This window comes from Rissa tridactyla, chromosome 2, assembly GCF_028500815.1.
Source record: "Rissa tridactyla isolate bRisTri1 chromosome 2, bRisTri1.patW.cur.20221130, whole genome shotgun sequence".
NCBI lineage: Eukaryota > Metazoa > Chordata > Aves > Charadriiformes > Laridae > Rissa > Rissa tridactyla.
This window is the reverse complement of record NC_071467.1, coordinates 67,473,537-67,486,313: the sequence shown is the minus strand read 5'-3', so window position 1 is coordinate 67,486,313 and position 12,777 is coordinate 67,473,537. Positions and strand designations below refer to the sequence as shown.

The window sequence follows — 12,777 nt, the reverse complement described above, 5'->3', positions numbered from 1 at the left end:
TCCTGTAATTAGTACACCGTGTCCCTGCACAGATATGCTTAAGGCATTTGCTTACCTTTGTTACTAAGGGCGCACCACACTTACTGTGACTTCTTTATGCTACACGGTCAGGAATAGGACATAATTTGCTTAAGCAAAAGAAGGATCGTATGTTACTTACTACTTTCAAAAACTGTAGCTCTGAAAGATGTAAGAAAGGTAAAGATAATTACCTTGCTTCATTCACACAACAGCACTGCTGTCAGGGAAAGGTTCCTACTTTCCCCCTTTCTTTAAATACTTGATTTTAATGAGACCATTTAATAGAAGCTTTGCAAAAAACTGACAAAATTAAAATAGCTTCTTATAGGAAAAACATCTGGAAAATCCTGACTATTTTAGAAGTGTTTTCATTTGAAGTATTGATTTTTTTTCTAGTTTCCTGAAATACTCATATCCATGCTTCAAGTATTAATCCAAGAAAAACAGACTTAACAGCTGACCAGAAATTAAACAGACAAGTTAGTTTTATAGTCACACTAAGCAAAGAATATTAGCTTCTTCAAAAAAAAAACCCAAACAAAAAAAAATGTTCTCTGGCAAATACTAAAAATCTTTTCATGAAAGTGTGTCATTTGCTACTACTCCTGCATGATACTTCAGTTGGAAAAACGCGGTGTGCTAGCAGAATTAGAATTAGAGTACTTCAGCATTACAATGCTTGGAAAATTGCAGCCAAAACAGAATTTACATTGTACTAGATATCATACAAGCATAAGGAAAGGCACTACATTGACTGCAAACTGCATGTATCACACTGAAAATTCAATTGAGTTTTGAATGTTGAAGCTTCCGATAGAACATAAATGGGATATCTGAGAAATCCTACAAAATCTCATGTTTTCACAAGAACTTGATTATCTTCCAATGAGAAAAAAGGATTCTTTTAACAAACAAGCAAACAAACAAACAAACAGTGCAATAAACCCCTCTTACTTTTTACTAGGTGCATTTTTGCATACTTAGAACACAGCACATAATAGGAAGAAAAAGAAAAAAAAAAAACAAAAAAACAAAAAACCAAAAACCCAGAGCTGTTGTACCCTCCAGATTAGAGATTAGGGGAAAAGGCAGGGAAGGAAACTGAAGATGTCCTTCCACAATAAAAGACAAAGCTTAGCACTTGAGCTGGGATTGCCACCACTTCCGTGGGACCTGGAAGAAGGAAATCAAGGAATTGATGCCAAATTCACTCTCCCAAAAACATCAGACATCCTGTGCTGGTCTATACAACAGAAGCTTTGATGAGACAGTTGCAACAGCCACCCTTTGCCTCCCCCAACTAATAGCACAGTTTGCACAGGGCCTCATATGACTTCAATCAACCTTGTGTCGGCCAGCTTCCCAAGTGGAACATTACTAGTGTTCTGCCAGAAAAAACTGTATTTGTAGACGAGGAAAATGCATGAGCCACTAGAAATGAGAACTTTTGCATTCCTAGACAAGATTTCCCACACCAAAATTTAGACTTATTTTGGCACACATAAAGTTACTCATAAATAATTCTTCCTGAAAGTTGCTTGCACACGTACCAACTGCACTCATGCAGTTTAGATAATCATTCTAGTAAAACAGAGTCATGAACAAAATAGTGTAAAAAACAGAGTAAGAATTTTGCTTAGATTAAGCTTGTGCAAAAAAATGCAACCAAAGTTAAGTTTCTTTACGATTCCCTATTAGAATCAGCCATGTATGCCTCCTCCTGAGTTACTGCAGAGGCTGGTTTTTAAGATCCTGGGAGAACACTAACTGAAGGTAATCTGGAGATGAACTGTGGATCAAACAGCAGTCATGCTATGTGATTGCTAAAACACTGCCATTAGTATTTTTAAAGTGAAAATACCACATACAGAATGACCAAATCGCGCTTTTACACGATCAGTTTGGAACAGATCATGGCTAGGAGAAATTTAGGTTTGAGTTACATTCAGGTGACTTGTTCCAAACTCAGGACAGGCAAGCCCTCTTCACCAAGCTCGCACAATCTTTGAAGATAGTACCTCTGTCTCTTGTTTTCTTTTCCATGGAGCGAAGAGTCTAGTAGTTTGATCAGAACCAACACTGATGATAAACTCTCCTTCTGGATCCCACTTTACATCCTCTACGCTGTTAAAATGTCCTGAAATCACAACTTGTGGAGTCCATTCTTTCTATTAAAAAAGTCACCAAAGAAGCAAGGATTTTCAATTGACTGACTGGCATATTCTAACCAAAATAAAAGTATCAACATCTTTATTAAGAAGGCAGAAAAAAAGACACTTGAATACAGCAAATCATTAGAACTCCGAATGGCTAAAGATACTGATTTATTGTTCCAATGTAAAAGAAACTTGTGTTATTGCTTCAGCTGCCACTTCTGAACAAAGCACAACCACAAAAGAGTTCAGTCTATTCTACTGACTTATGGTTCCCACAGGGAAGCAACAGGTTTTAGAGCCCGGGAGATTGCAACTTCCCTTCTGTGCAGGAGTGAGACTCCTACAAAATAATATATCCAGAGAAGGACTATTTCAATCATCAATTTTCTATTGTACTGTTACACTTTTCTATTAACAATAGAACTTATCTCAAGTGACATATGATTCTTTTAAGTACTACTACTATTAAAAAAACAACATACCTTATTAACTGTAGCCTGTTTCCAAAGGTGTAGTGCTCCATGAAAAGCATGAGCAACAATCATTGAACCATCTGGACTAAACTGGCAGTCAAAAAATCCAAGGGTATTGCCACCCACTTCACCGACCCGCACCTGAATAAATGATCAGAAGTGAATTACCCATGAAAATGGCCTTTCATTCATATAAACTCACTCTAATCTCGTGAGATGAAAATTTAGCTATAGGCAAGAGTTCACGTTACGCACAAAAATACCTTTAAAGAATATTTTGATTGCAAAGTTAAACCCTAAAATATCAGGTGAATTAAAGCTGCATGACACTTTAATGGAGCCTCCCTTCATAAATATCTTGGGATAGGATCTTGCTCAATCCCCCACAGGAAAATAAACACTACACTAGATGAGACAAGAACCTAACCTTTCTACGTTTCAGTCCAGTCTGTTGGATGCAACAGTTTCTTGTCATCTGTTGTCTTGCTATTGCTCTGTTGCACAAAATGGAGAAACGGTCCAAAGGAACAGTGGTTCCCAATTACCTTTTTTTTTTTTTCTTAATTTCCAAGATTTACTACCATATTTCCACTTCCCTGTTTCTCTTTCAAGTAACATTGTTTGCCAGTGTACATACAACATTAAAAGATTACATAACATTACATATAACAGTATAACATTAAAAGATTATTTAAGTTACATTTTCAAGTTTTATTCAAGAGACGAGACTACAATTTCTTTCAAGCTGAACTCTTAACAGTTCCCCCATTATTATACAGCTGTTTTTAAGATCACCATGGAATGAGTCCATACCTCATTCTAAATGGCAGGGTGGACTAGAATATCCGTTTTATTAGCAATCATTCAAAAAAAATATCGCTCATATGGAAGTGATTTTGATATGCCATGCTAGAGGCAGAATTCTAGTCTCACCTCTGACCAAGGGAATGATTTTGTGAAGACTTCTTGTTCATCGTATCAAAATGAAAAAGAAAATGGGTTGTTCCCCTTGTGTCCTTCCTCCCTGCATGCTTCCAGCTTAGGTTTCCCTCCCTCAATGCAAAAAGGATTGTTGCAGTTAAAATGTCTGATCTGAACTGCAAGCTGCATGTTTGAGGTCTAACCAATGCAAATGGAACGTAAAAAGATTAACAATTTGCAATAAGCTTTACTGCGCAACCCATTTTTAGAAGCTTGTAAATTTAGCCACCACTAAGTGTTATAACTAGGGACAACAAATGGCATCTCACCCTATTATGAAGTAATTTCTACATCACGTAGAAAGGCACAAGAACTTTTCAATGGAACAGGGGAAAAATTAAATGCACTACTGTAATTCTCTTTTTTTCACCCAAGAGAGGATTAGAACTTTCTTTGCGCCAGGAAAGATCATGAACAATGACTGGCATAACCCAATACAAACAATTTCAGCCGAACTATTGCAATTTGGAAAAGAAGGTCAACTGAAAACAAAGACATCTAGGAAAGCACTAGATAAATCTGGTTGTACTACTTGTTTATTTAGGATGATCCACATCAGATCAGCATTCAAAATACCACAGTGAAACGTAAGCATCCAGCTTAAATGGAAGAAAAACCAAATGACAGCCCATGAACAAGTTACTGTGAGTAAAACTAGGCTTGTGAATTGCGTGTCAGCTGCTCTGTAGTAACTGCTTGGCCACACATTTCCACAAGGATTAGCTACAAATAATTCAGAAGGGTTTCTTCCCCTTCTTACGAGGAGTACACGGTGCGTGTTCCTATGCAGCATGTGGCTTGCTATACTACAAATGACAGTTGAGCACAATCTCCCCTTAGAAACTCCCCAATATGGTAATAAGCAAAGAAGCAATAAAAAACTTATTGCATCACATCATTTTGGAAAAATACAGTTTTACTCACAACACAGCATCAGATGAGTATTTTTGCAATAAAATGCTTTTGCCTTTCTCTCTCAGCATTTTATAGAGTTTTTGTTCCCTACAGGACACACACGATGCTAGAAACACAAACTGAATACAGCATATATTGTGAAAAAGACCGACACTTGCCTGTTCTAGCCAGACTCCAGTTTCCTTATCAGGTTCCCAGATGATCACAGTTTTGTCCATTGACGCAGACAATATCCTCATTGGTTGTTGCATGCTGCCATCTACAGTACAAGGAAAATTATCACCCTACAACCTATGAGAATACTTTCTAAAAGAATCAGAGACATGCAATGCAGTACTTAAATGCCAGACTTACCAGGCTCTACATTCTTGCCAGGCATTCATTATGAGCTATTGTATTTTTCAGCCATAATCTCCCAAAGGAAATGTAAAACGCATACGTGAGAATAACCATATCCTACTGTTTATTCACTCCAAATCAATACTGAAACAAATGTAATTTGGAGGGAAAACTAGAGCTTCACAGAGAGACAGTGTAGCAGTTCTCATTTCTATTCCTCAAATAAGTTTTTACTGAGAGATTTACACTTTAAAACAAAATAATCTCTATGCCAGTATTCAGTGGTTGTTTTTTTCCAAATTAAGGGTTAGATTCACTACAGACTTCAATAGACTCTAGGACCTTGTAATACATACAGTAGTAAGGACTGCTCCCTAAAATGCGGCGAAACACTCCAGAAAAACGCCCAACACAGCCAGAATGGGGAAGAGGAAACTGGTTGATCACCCAGTTGCAAAACCCATAAGAGAACCACTGAGGAACCTTTCTTGAGAATAGAGACATCGGTGGGCATCTCATGAGGTGGTATCTTATGTCAGCACCAGACCTCTTACCTTCTGCATTGAGAATATGTCTCTCAGATCAGTCTGCCTCTACTGAAGAAGAAAATCTATTTTGGGGAACCCAAGATTGGGCACACCACAGAAAACAAGAAGCTGCACATATGCAGAAGCATAATTCCAGAACACCTGGAAAACTTCATGGTCTAACAGGACAGTTTTTCAGACTGCAGTGCAAGACTTACATGTCTATATTGTGCCTAAACCTTGCTTTAACACGCAAAATCTTTTATTGGTGTCTGAAAAAGAAATAAATTTAAATAACAGATAACTAAGCCAATATTTCTAAAGGAAGTCCTGTGTCTTTCACTACGGGTATCTTAACATTCTAATTGCACTCTACTGTTCAAACGTTGTATATACGCTGGCAAAGCTGTGCTTTGTACTGATGAAGTCACCTGCCATCGGCAACTCTAAAACATCTCAGAAAAAAGGCACCTGTGCCAATACAATTACAAAACGGCATTCTGATTGTGCAAGCATGTCGAGTCAAGAATCTCCCTCCCTTATACGCCAGGCAGACACACACCAGCAAATCAGTACTGCAAACAAGGCTGTCAGAATTTAAAGATTTATAAAGAAAGATAAAGACTAGGGCAAAATGCAAAATTAAACTGTAAATAACATTTTTTTTTATGACAGTCTGCATTAACGTCTTAAAGCTACATGCTAGAGAAAACTGATACTCAAGGGATCCCTGGCGTGTTATATTAATGCACAGAAGACTAAAGATTAATCTTCTGAATGATGCTATTTGTTACTTGCTACTCCAAGAAAAAGAAAGGAGTGCTCTTGAGTTAATGCTTACCTTCTGAAGAACAGACATTTCAAATACATGTATCAAGGTAAACTATTAGAGCTATTAATTCACACTGATTAAACTAATTTGTACTCCATAAACAACAAATCAATTACGATAAAGCCAGCGCAGCTCAGTTATTTTATTTCATTCATTAAAGAAAACACGAGTAAAAGACAATATCCATTTACTAATAAAACGTTATTTGCAGGATTTTAAGATTTTCATACTCCACAGTGACAAGTGAACACGCAAACACAATTCAAAGACATGTGACTGTACTGTATGTACACAAAGCAACTGCTAAGTGCTTATTATCTTTTTACCTTTGGAAAATGAAGGTTGCCAGTGAACTGCATACACCCAGTTTTCATGACCAGCCAACACCGACTCCAAAGTAACTGCATATGTTGTATCAGTATCTAGCACAAATCAGAGAAAAGCACATTTCTTTCTAAAAGCCAAGAAAGACCAGGTCATTTCTGATATCTTCAGTGAAAAAAATCAACAGCTTTCATCATCTACCAATATCTCAATAGCCTATTGACATTGAACAGCTCCTTGAAAACCTACTTTCCACAAGCTCTGAGTACCAGACTGACTGTAAGAGGTTAGCCTATTGCCTCAGAGTGGTATTACAGAATTCGTGGAGAACTCTCAAGCAATTTTGAAATAAATGCTCTGACACTGGCTCTACCCATACTCTTAAGCATATTTACATCTCCAAGCGACTGTAAGTACAAGCTTTAACATACTCCAAGCAATGAGTCAGGATTTGTAGCAAGTAGCATGAGCACTTTTTACATATAACATCATACAAACTCCATTATATTACCTAAGTTGCCTAATAATTTACCTCACAATGTTGGCATTGTGAGCCTCTGATGTTACAGTGCTCAAACAGTATGTTAAATAAAGTAAGCCTACATATACTTACCTGTTCTCTCCAATACTTTTCTAAGGTTTAAGTAATAGTAGCACCTTTTAATGCATTGAATTTGAAAGAAAATTAAAAGTATGTTATTAAACTGGAGGAGAACTGCACAACAGCTTACCTCGCACAGATATTTCTCCTATGTATGTACTGCATTTGGAATGGGTGTAACAATGCATGTTGATATTAAGCTCTCACTGCTTTACCATTTTTTGTAACACATCATTAACTTTACATAGTCACTGCTTTAAAACAATAACTACACTTTTCTAAGAGCTGAATAAAAATAAGGTAGTCAAACTGGTCTCAGATTCTTTTAATACAAGAAATAAACCAAATTAAATGGTAATCACCTTGTTAGCTCCCCCGAAAACACAAACAGTTTTTGCACAAAAAGTTGTGCAAAAAGTTGTGCAAAAGAATTCTACAACTGCTACCTACCCTTGACAGTAAAAACATTCTCTTTCAGTCTTACGGTATCATCTTCAGTTTCTGGAATTTGCTTTGATTTTGTACACACTTTCCAAATTCTTATCAAACAATCCTGAGCACAGCTTGCTAAGAAAAGGTCTTCACCTATTTGGTTAAAAAAAAAAAAAAAATAATAATTAGAGCCATGTTCTCATTGCTTTTTCATTGCAACCACTGCCATCACTAACCTACCATCTTTCCAAACACACACTACAGCATTATCTTGCACTAATATTATTAAAATTAAAGTGCACTAATTATTAGTTTCAATATACACTAATATTATTAATTTTTCGTATTGCATACAGTATCATAAACTGCTGTTTTATCTCAACACCAACTCACTCTCCTATTTCAAACTCTCTACTAGTTTGTAACACACTGACTATGGACATATCCCTGCTTATAAGACATGGTAAATGCTGTAGATACTCCCTACTACTTATGGCCTTCGCTCTCAAAATTCTGACAGCCTCAGTACTCTTCAAGAACGCCTTTCCTGCTTTTCTTCCTTCAGAATTGCAGCGTTCTCTAATTCCTTCTATTTTATTTTTGCCATTGCAACAACTATTTAATTGGTTAGCATATGAATAGGTTCTCCTCTCAACCTCCTATTCATAAAAAAAAAGAAAAAAAAAAAGAGAGGGGTGGGAACAAGAAAAGTGCTATTTCCTCCTACCTTCCCCCCTTTGAAAAAGCAGCCAGCTCTTCCTCACACAGATACAGATATTTGCGAATTGAAATGGACAAGTTCCTAAAACTCCTAGTTGTTTGCATTTAGGTACCAGTCAGGTAAACATACCTGAAGCAAGCAAGACAAAATGAGGCACATGAGTGTTCTCTATCAATCCTACTGTAGCTATAATTTTGATAACTGAAATATAACTGTAGTATAGGCTCAACAATTCTTGTGTTTTAAGAGGTCACAAAGTTCTATCTTGATCTTTAATATTTGTACCAACATTTTAAAAAAAGAAAAAAAAATCACAACCACAAAAGCTTAGGCACTACTGGGCATCAAAGCCATCTGTTGGAGGGGTAAAACAGTAGTACTGCCATTAACCCAGTATCCCTCTTTATTCATCCATCATACTGACCACAGGTGGCCCACTCGATGCCTCTTATCCAGTCTTCATGGCCGGGGAGTATTAACGTTTTCTGAAACTGAATAGAAATTCTTGTTACATCGTAGAAATGCACTTAATTACCACATACATATCAGCAATTAGCTTTGGATTTTCAAATCTTTCATATTTACAGCTTCTATTATTTGAAACCAGAAAAATAAGCTGCTCCTAAGGATTGTAATTTACTGATAGACTCTAAATAGGCCTTCTTGGTTTTGCCACCATTGGGTAAACACGTCCCATTATGGGACTTCCCATATATGAGCAGGAAAGCATGAGAATTTAAGGTGCTCACCTTCAAGAGGCTACAGTCTCTCTATGATACAGATGAAAAATCTTTGAAGTTTATCAGGCTTATAGTAGTACACAATTAAAGAGGAAGTGATCAGTGACCTGCTACACCGCTTGGATGTGCACAAGTCTATGGGACCAGATGGGTTACATCCAAGAGTGCTGAAAGAGCTGGCAGACGTGCTCGCCAAACTACTTTCCATTATCTACCTGAAGTTATGGATAACTGGGGAGGTCCCAATGGACTGGAGGGTAGCAAATGTAGCACCCATCTACAAAAAAAAAGGCAGAAAGGAGGATCCAGGAAACTATAGACCTGTCAGTCTGACCTCGGTACCAGGGAAGGTCATGGAGCAGATCATCTTGAGTGCCATTACAACTCATATAATGGACAAGCAGGGGATCAGGCCTAGTCAGCATGGGTTTATGAAAGGCAGGTCCTGCCTGACGAACCTGATCTCCTTCTATGACAAGATGACCCAATTATTGGATGAGGGAAAGGCTGTGGATGTTGTCTACCTAGACTTTCAAAAAGCATTTGACACTGTCCCCCATTCTCATCGAAATTCTTATGGAAAAAATGGCTGCTCATGGCCTGGATGAGCATACGATCTGCTGGATCAGGTACTGGCTGGATGGATGGTCCCAAAGAGTGGTGGTCAATGGAGATAAATCCAGCTGGAGGCCGGTCACAAGTGGTGTCCCTCAGGGCTCAGTGTTGGGACCATTTCTGTTTAACATCTTTATTGATGACCTTGATAAGGACATAGAGTGTATCATCAGTAAGTTTGCAGATGACACCAAGTTAAGCGGGAGTGTTGATCTGCATGAGGATAGGGAGGCTCTACAGAGACACTTGGATAGATTGGACTGATGGGTCAATGCTAATGGAATGTGCTTCAACAAGGCCAAGTGCCGGGTCCTGCGCTTGGGCCACAACAACCCCATGCATCGCTACAGGCCTGGGGAAGTGTGGCTGGAGAGCTGCCTGGCAGAAAAGGACCTGGGGGTTCTAATTGACAAGCGGCTGAACACGAGCCAGCAGCGTGCCCAGGTGGCCAAGAAAGCCAATGCCATCCTGGCTTGTATTAGAAATAGTGTGACCAGCAGAAGTAGGGAGGTGATTGTCCCCCTGTACTCAGCACTGGTAAGGCCACACCTTGAGTATCGTGTCCAGTTCTGAGCACCTCAATACGAGAGAGATATTGAGGTGCTGGAGTGAGTGCAGAGGAGGACAACAAAGCTGGTGAAGGGCCTGGAGAATAAATCTTATGAGGAGCAATTGAAGGAGCTGGGACTGTTTAGTTTGAGGAAGAGGAGGCTGAGGGGAGACCTCATCACTCTCTACAACTACTTGAAAGGACATTGTAGAGAGGTTGGTGCTGGTCTCTTCTCACAGGTAATTAGTGATAGAACAAGAGGGAATGGCTTCAAGCTGCAGCAGGGTAGGTTTAGGCTGGACATTAGGAAAAAATTCTTCACAGAAAGAGTGGTCAGACACTGGAATAGGCTGCCCAGGGAGGTGGTGGAGTCAGCACCCCTGAATGTGTTTAAGACTTGTTTAGATGTGGTGTTAAGGGATATGGTGTAAGGGAGAACTTTGTAGAGTGAGTTGATGGTTGGACTCGATGATCCCAAGGGTCTTTTCCAACCTAAATGATTCTATGATTCTATTCTATTCTACACAAAGAACAACATGATGCTAGTATGACATGGTAAATAATTTCTACTACATATGTGAAGTGGATGATGTGGAAAATGACTACAGGCAAAATCAAGTGTAAAAAGAAGAGTAGATGTTTTGAAATTATTTAAATAATTAATTAGTAATATTATAATATTAATAAGAATTACTTATGGGGCTAGAAATAGTCCCTACATTTCTTAAGTTTGTTGACTAAGTTTCTAAGGAAGGTATACATCAAGAACTGTATCTGCTGATATAAAACTCTACATGAACACAGGCTCAAGAACACAGGAATACAAACACAGTCCGGATTCCCTTTTAAGAACTTTCATTAGTAGTATATTTTCATTCATAACATATATAATATTACCATTTTATTTTGATTAAATTAAGGTACAAGTGTTTACTGCTTATTTAGCATTTAAAACATTTCTATTTTTCTTTGCCCAGAAAAAGCCTTGTTTCCATGACATTTTTTGATCCCGAGTTGACTTAAAATGTTTGAAATAACCACTGCAGTTAAAACGTTACTGTAGTTTATCATGAGTAACTACCACATTATTTCTGACATTGTATTCTGCTAAATCCCTTACCTAGGCCTACTAAGAGTTAAGATTAGATGATAGCCTCTGTTATCAGCACAAGTCTGCAACTTTCCCTATCCATTAAAGAATGAACGGAAGAACGAACAAAAGAACAAGCCTTTCTGATTGTGTTGCTGCTCTTTCTCAAAATCTCTGTCTTCGGCTTCAGAGGAGATGGTGAGCAACAGTAACTCACCCAAAGGAAAAATGTGTAGGAGTATGAAAAATGAGCACAAGAAGAAACACACTCAGAAATCAGTGCCTCTCTCTTTGGTCAAACGTTCCTGATATTCTCCAAAATCACCTTCCCATCAAACAACATTACTCAGCTTCTTGTTCTGCATTTGCAGTCTTAATGTTATAGAACGATCTGTATAAGAGATACATTACCAGAATAGCTTAACAGAAATTTCCAAATCAGAAAGTTTTGGCTTAAGAACGTGTTCTCACAGCCACCTAAGCCTCATTTGGCTAGTCGATTCTGCACTCACTGGCACTTCCGGATCATAGAATCATTTAGGTTGGAAGGGGCCTTTAAGATCATTGAGTCCAACTGGTAACCTAACACTGCGAAGTCCACAATAAAACCATATCCCTAAGCACTGTATCTACATGCCTTTTAAATACCTCCAGAGATGGCGACTCAACCACTTCTCTGAGCAGCCTGTTCCAACACTTGACAACCCTTTTGTTGATGAAACTTTTCCTAATATCCAATCTAATCCTCCCCTGGCACAACTTGAGGACACTTCCTCTTGTCCTATCACCTGTTACTTGGGAGAAGAGACTGACCCCCACCTCGCTACCACCTCCTTTCAGGTAGTTGGAGAGAGTGATAAGGTCTCCCCTCAGACTCCTTTTCTCCAGGCTAAGGAACCCCAGTTCCCTCAGCTGCTCCTCGTAAGACTTGTTCTCCAGACCTCTCACCAGCTTTGTTGCCCTTCCCTGAACATGCTCTAGCACCTCAATGTCTTTCTTCTAGTGAGGGGCCCAAAACTAAACACAGTATTCAAGGTTCAGCCTCACTAGTGCACAGTACAGAGGTACAACCACTTCCCTAGTCCTGCTGGCCACACTCAGCCATCAGTTGACCAACACCCCCAGGTCCTTTTCTACTGGGAAGCTTTCCAGCCACTCTTCTGCAAGCCTGTAGTGCTGACACGGGGTTGTTGTGACTCAAGTGCAGGACCCCACACTTGGCCTTGTTGAACCTCATACCATTGGCTTTGGCCCATTGATCCAGCCTGTCCAGATCCCTCTGCAAAGCCTTCCTTCCCTCAAGCAGGTCGACACTCCCACCTAACTTGGTGTCATCTGCAAACTTACTTAGGGTGCACTTGATCCCCTCGTCCAGGTCGTTGATAAAGATATTAAACAGAACCAGACCCAATACTGAGTCCTGGGGAACACCACTTGTGACCGGCCACCAACTGGATTTA

General features: G+C 38.9%; 1 protein-coding gene across 1 annotated transcript in view; it reads right to left on the bottom strand.

The window, feature by feature from the left end:
* The window catches only part of ELP2 (elongator acetyltransferase complex subunit 2), a 43,875-nt gene that overhangs the window by 18,039 nt on the left and 13,059 nt on the right, over positions 1-12,777 (bottom strand). Inside the window, exons 7-12 of the mRNA XM_054192466.1 lie at positions 8,747-8,813; positions 7,620-7,754; positions 6,571-6,666; positions 4,705-4,805; positions 2,660-2,791; positions 2,040-2,189 (exon numbers count right to left, since the gene is read on the bottom strand). Of these exons, the coding sequence (XP_054048441.1) occupies positions 2,040-2,189; positions 2,660-2,791; positions 4,705-4,805; positions 6,571-6,666; positions 7,620-7,754; positions 8,747-8,813 (681 nt within the window). The remainder of the gene's footprint in view (positions 1-2,039; positions 2,190-2,659; positions 2,792-4,704; positions 4,806-6,570; positions 6,667-7,619; positions 7,755-8,746; positions 8,814-12,777) is intronic.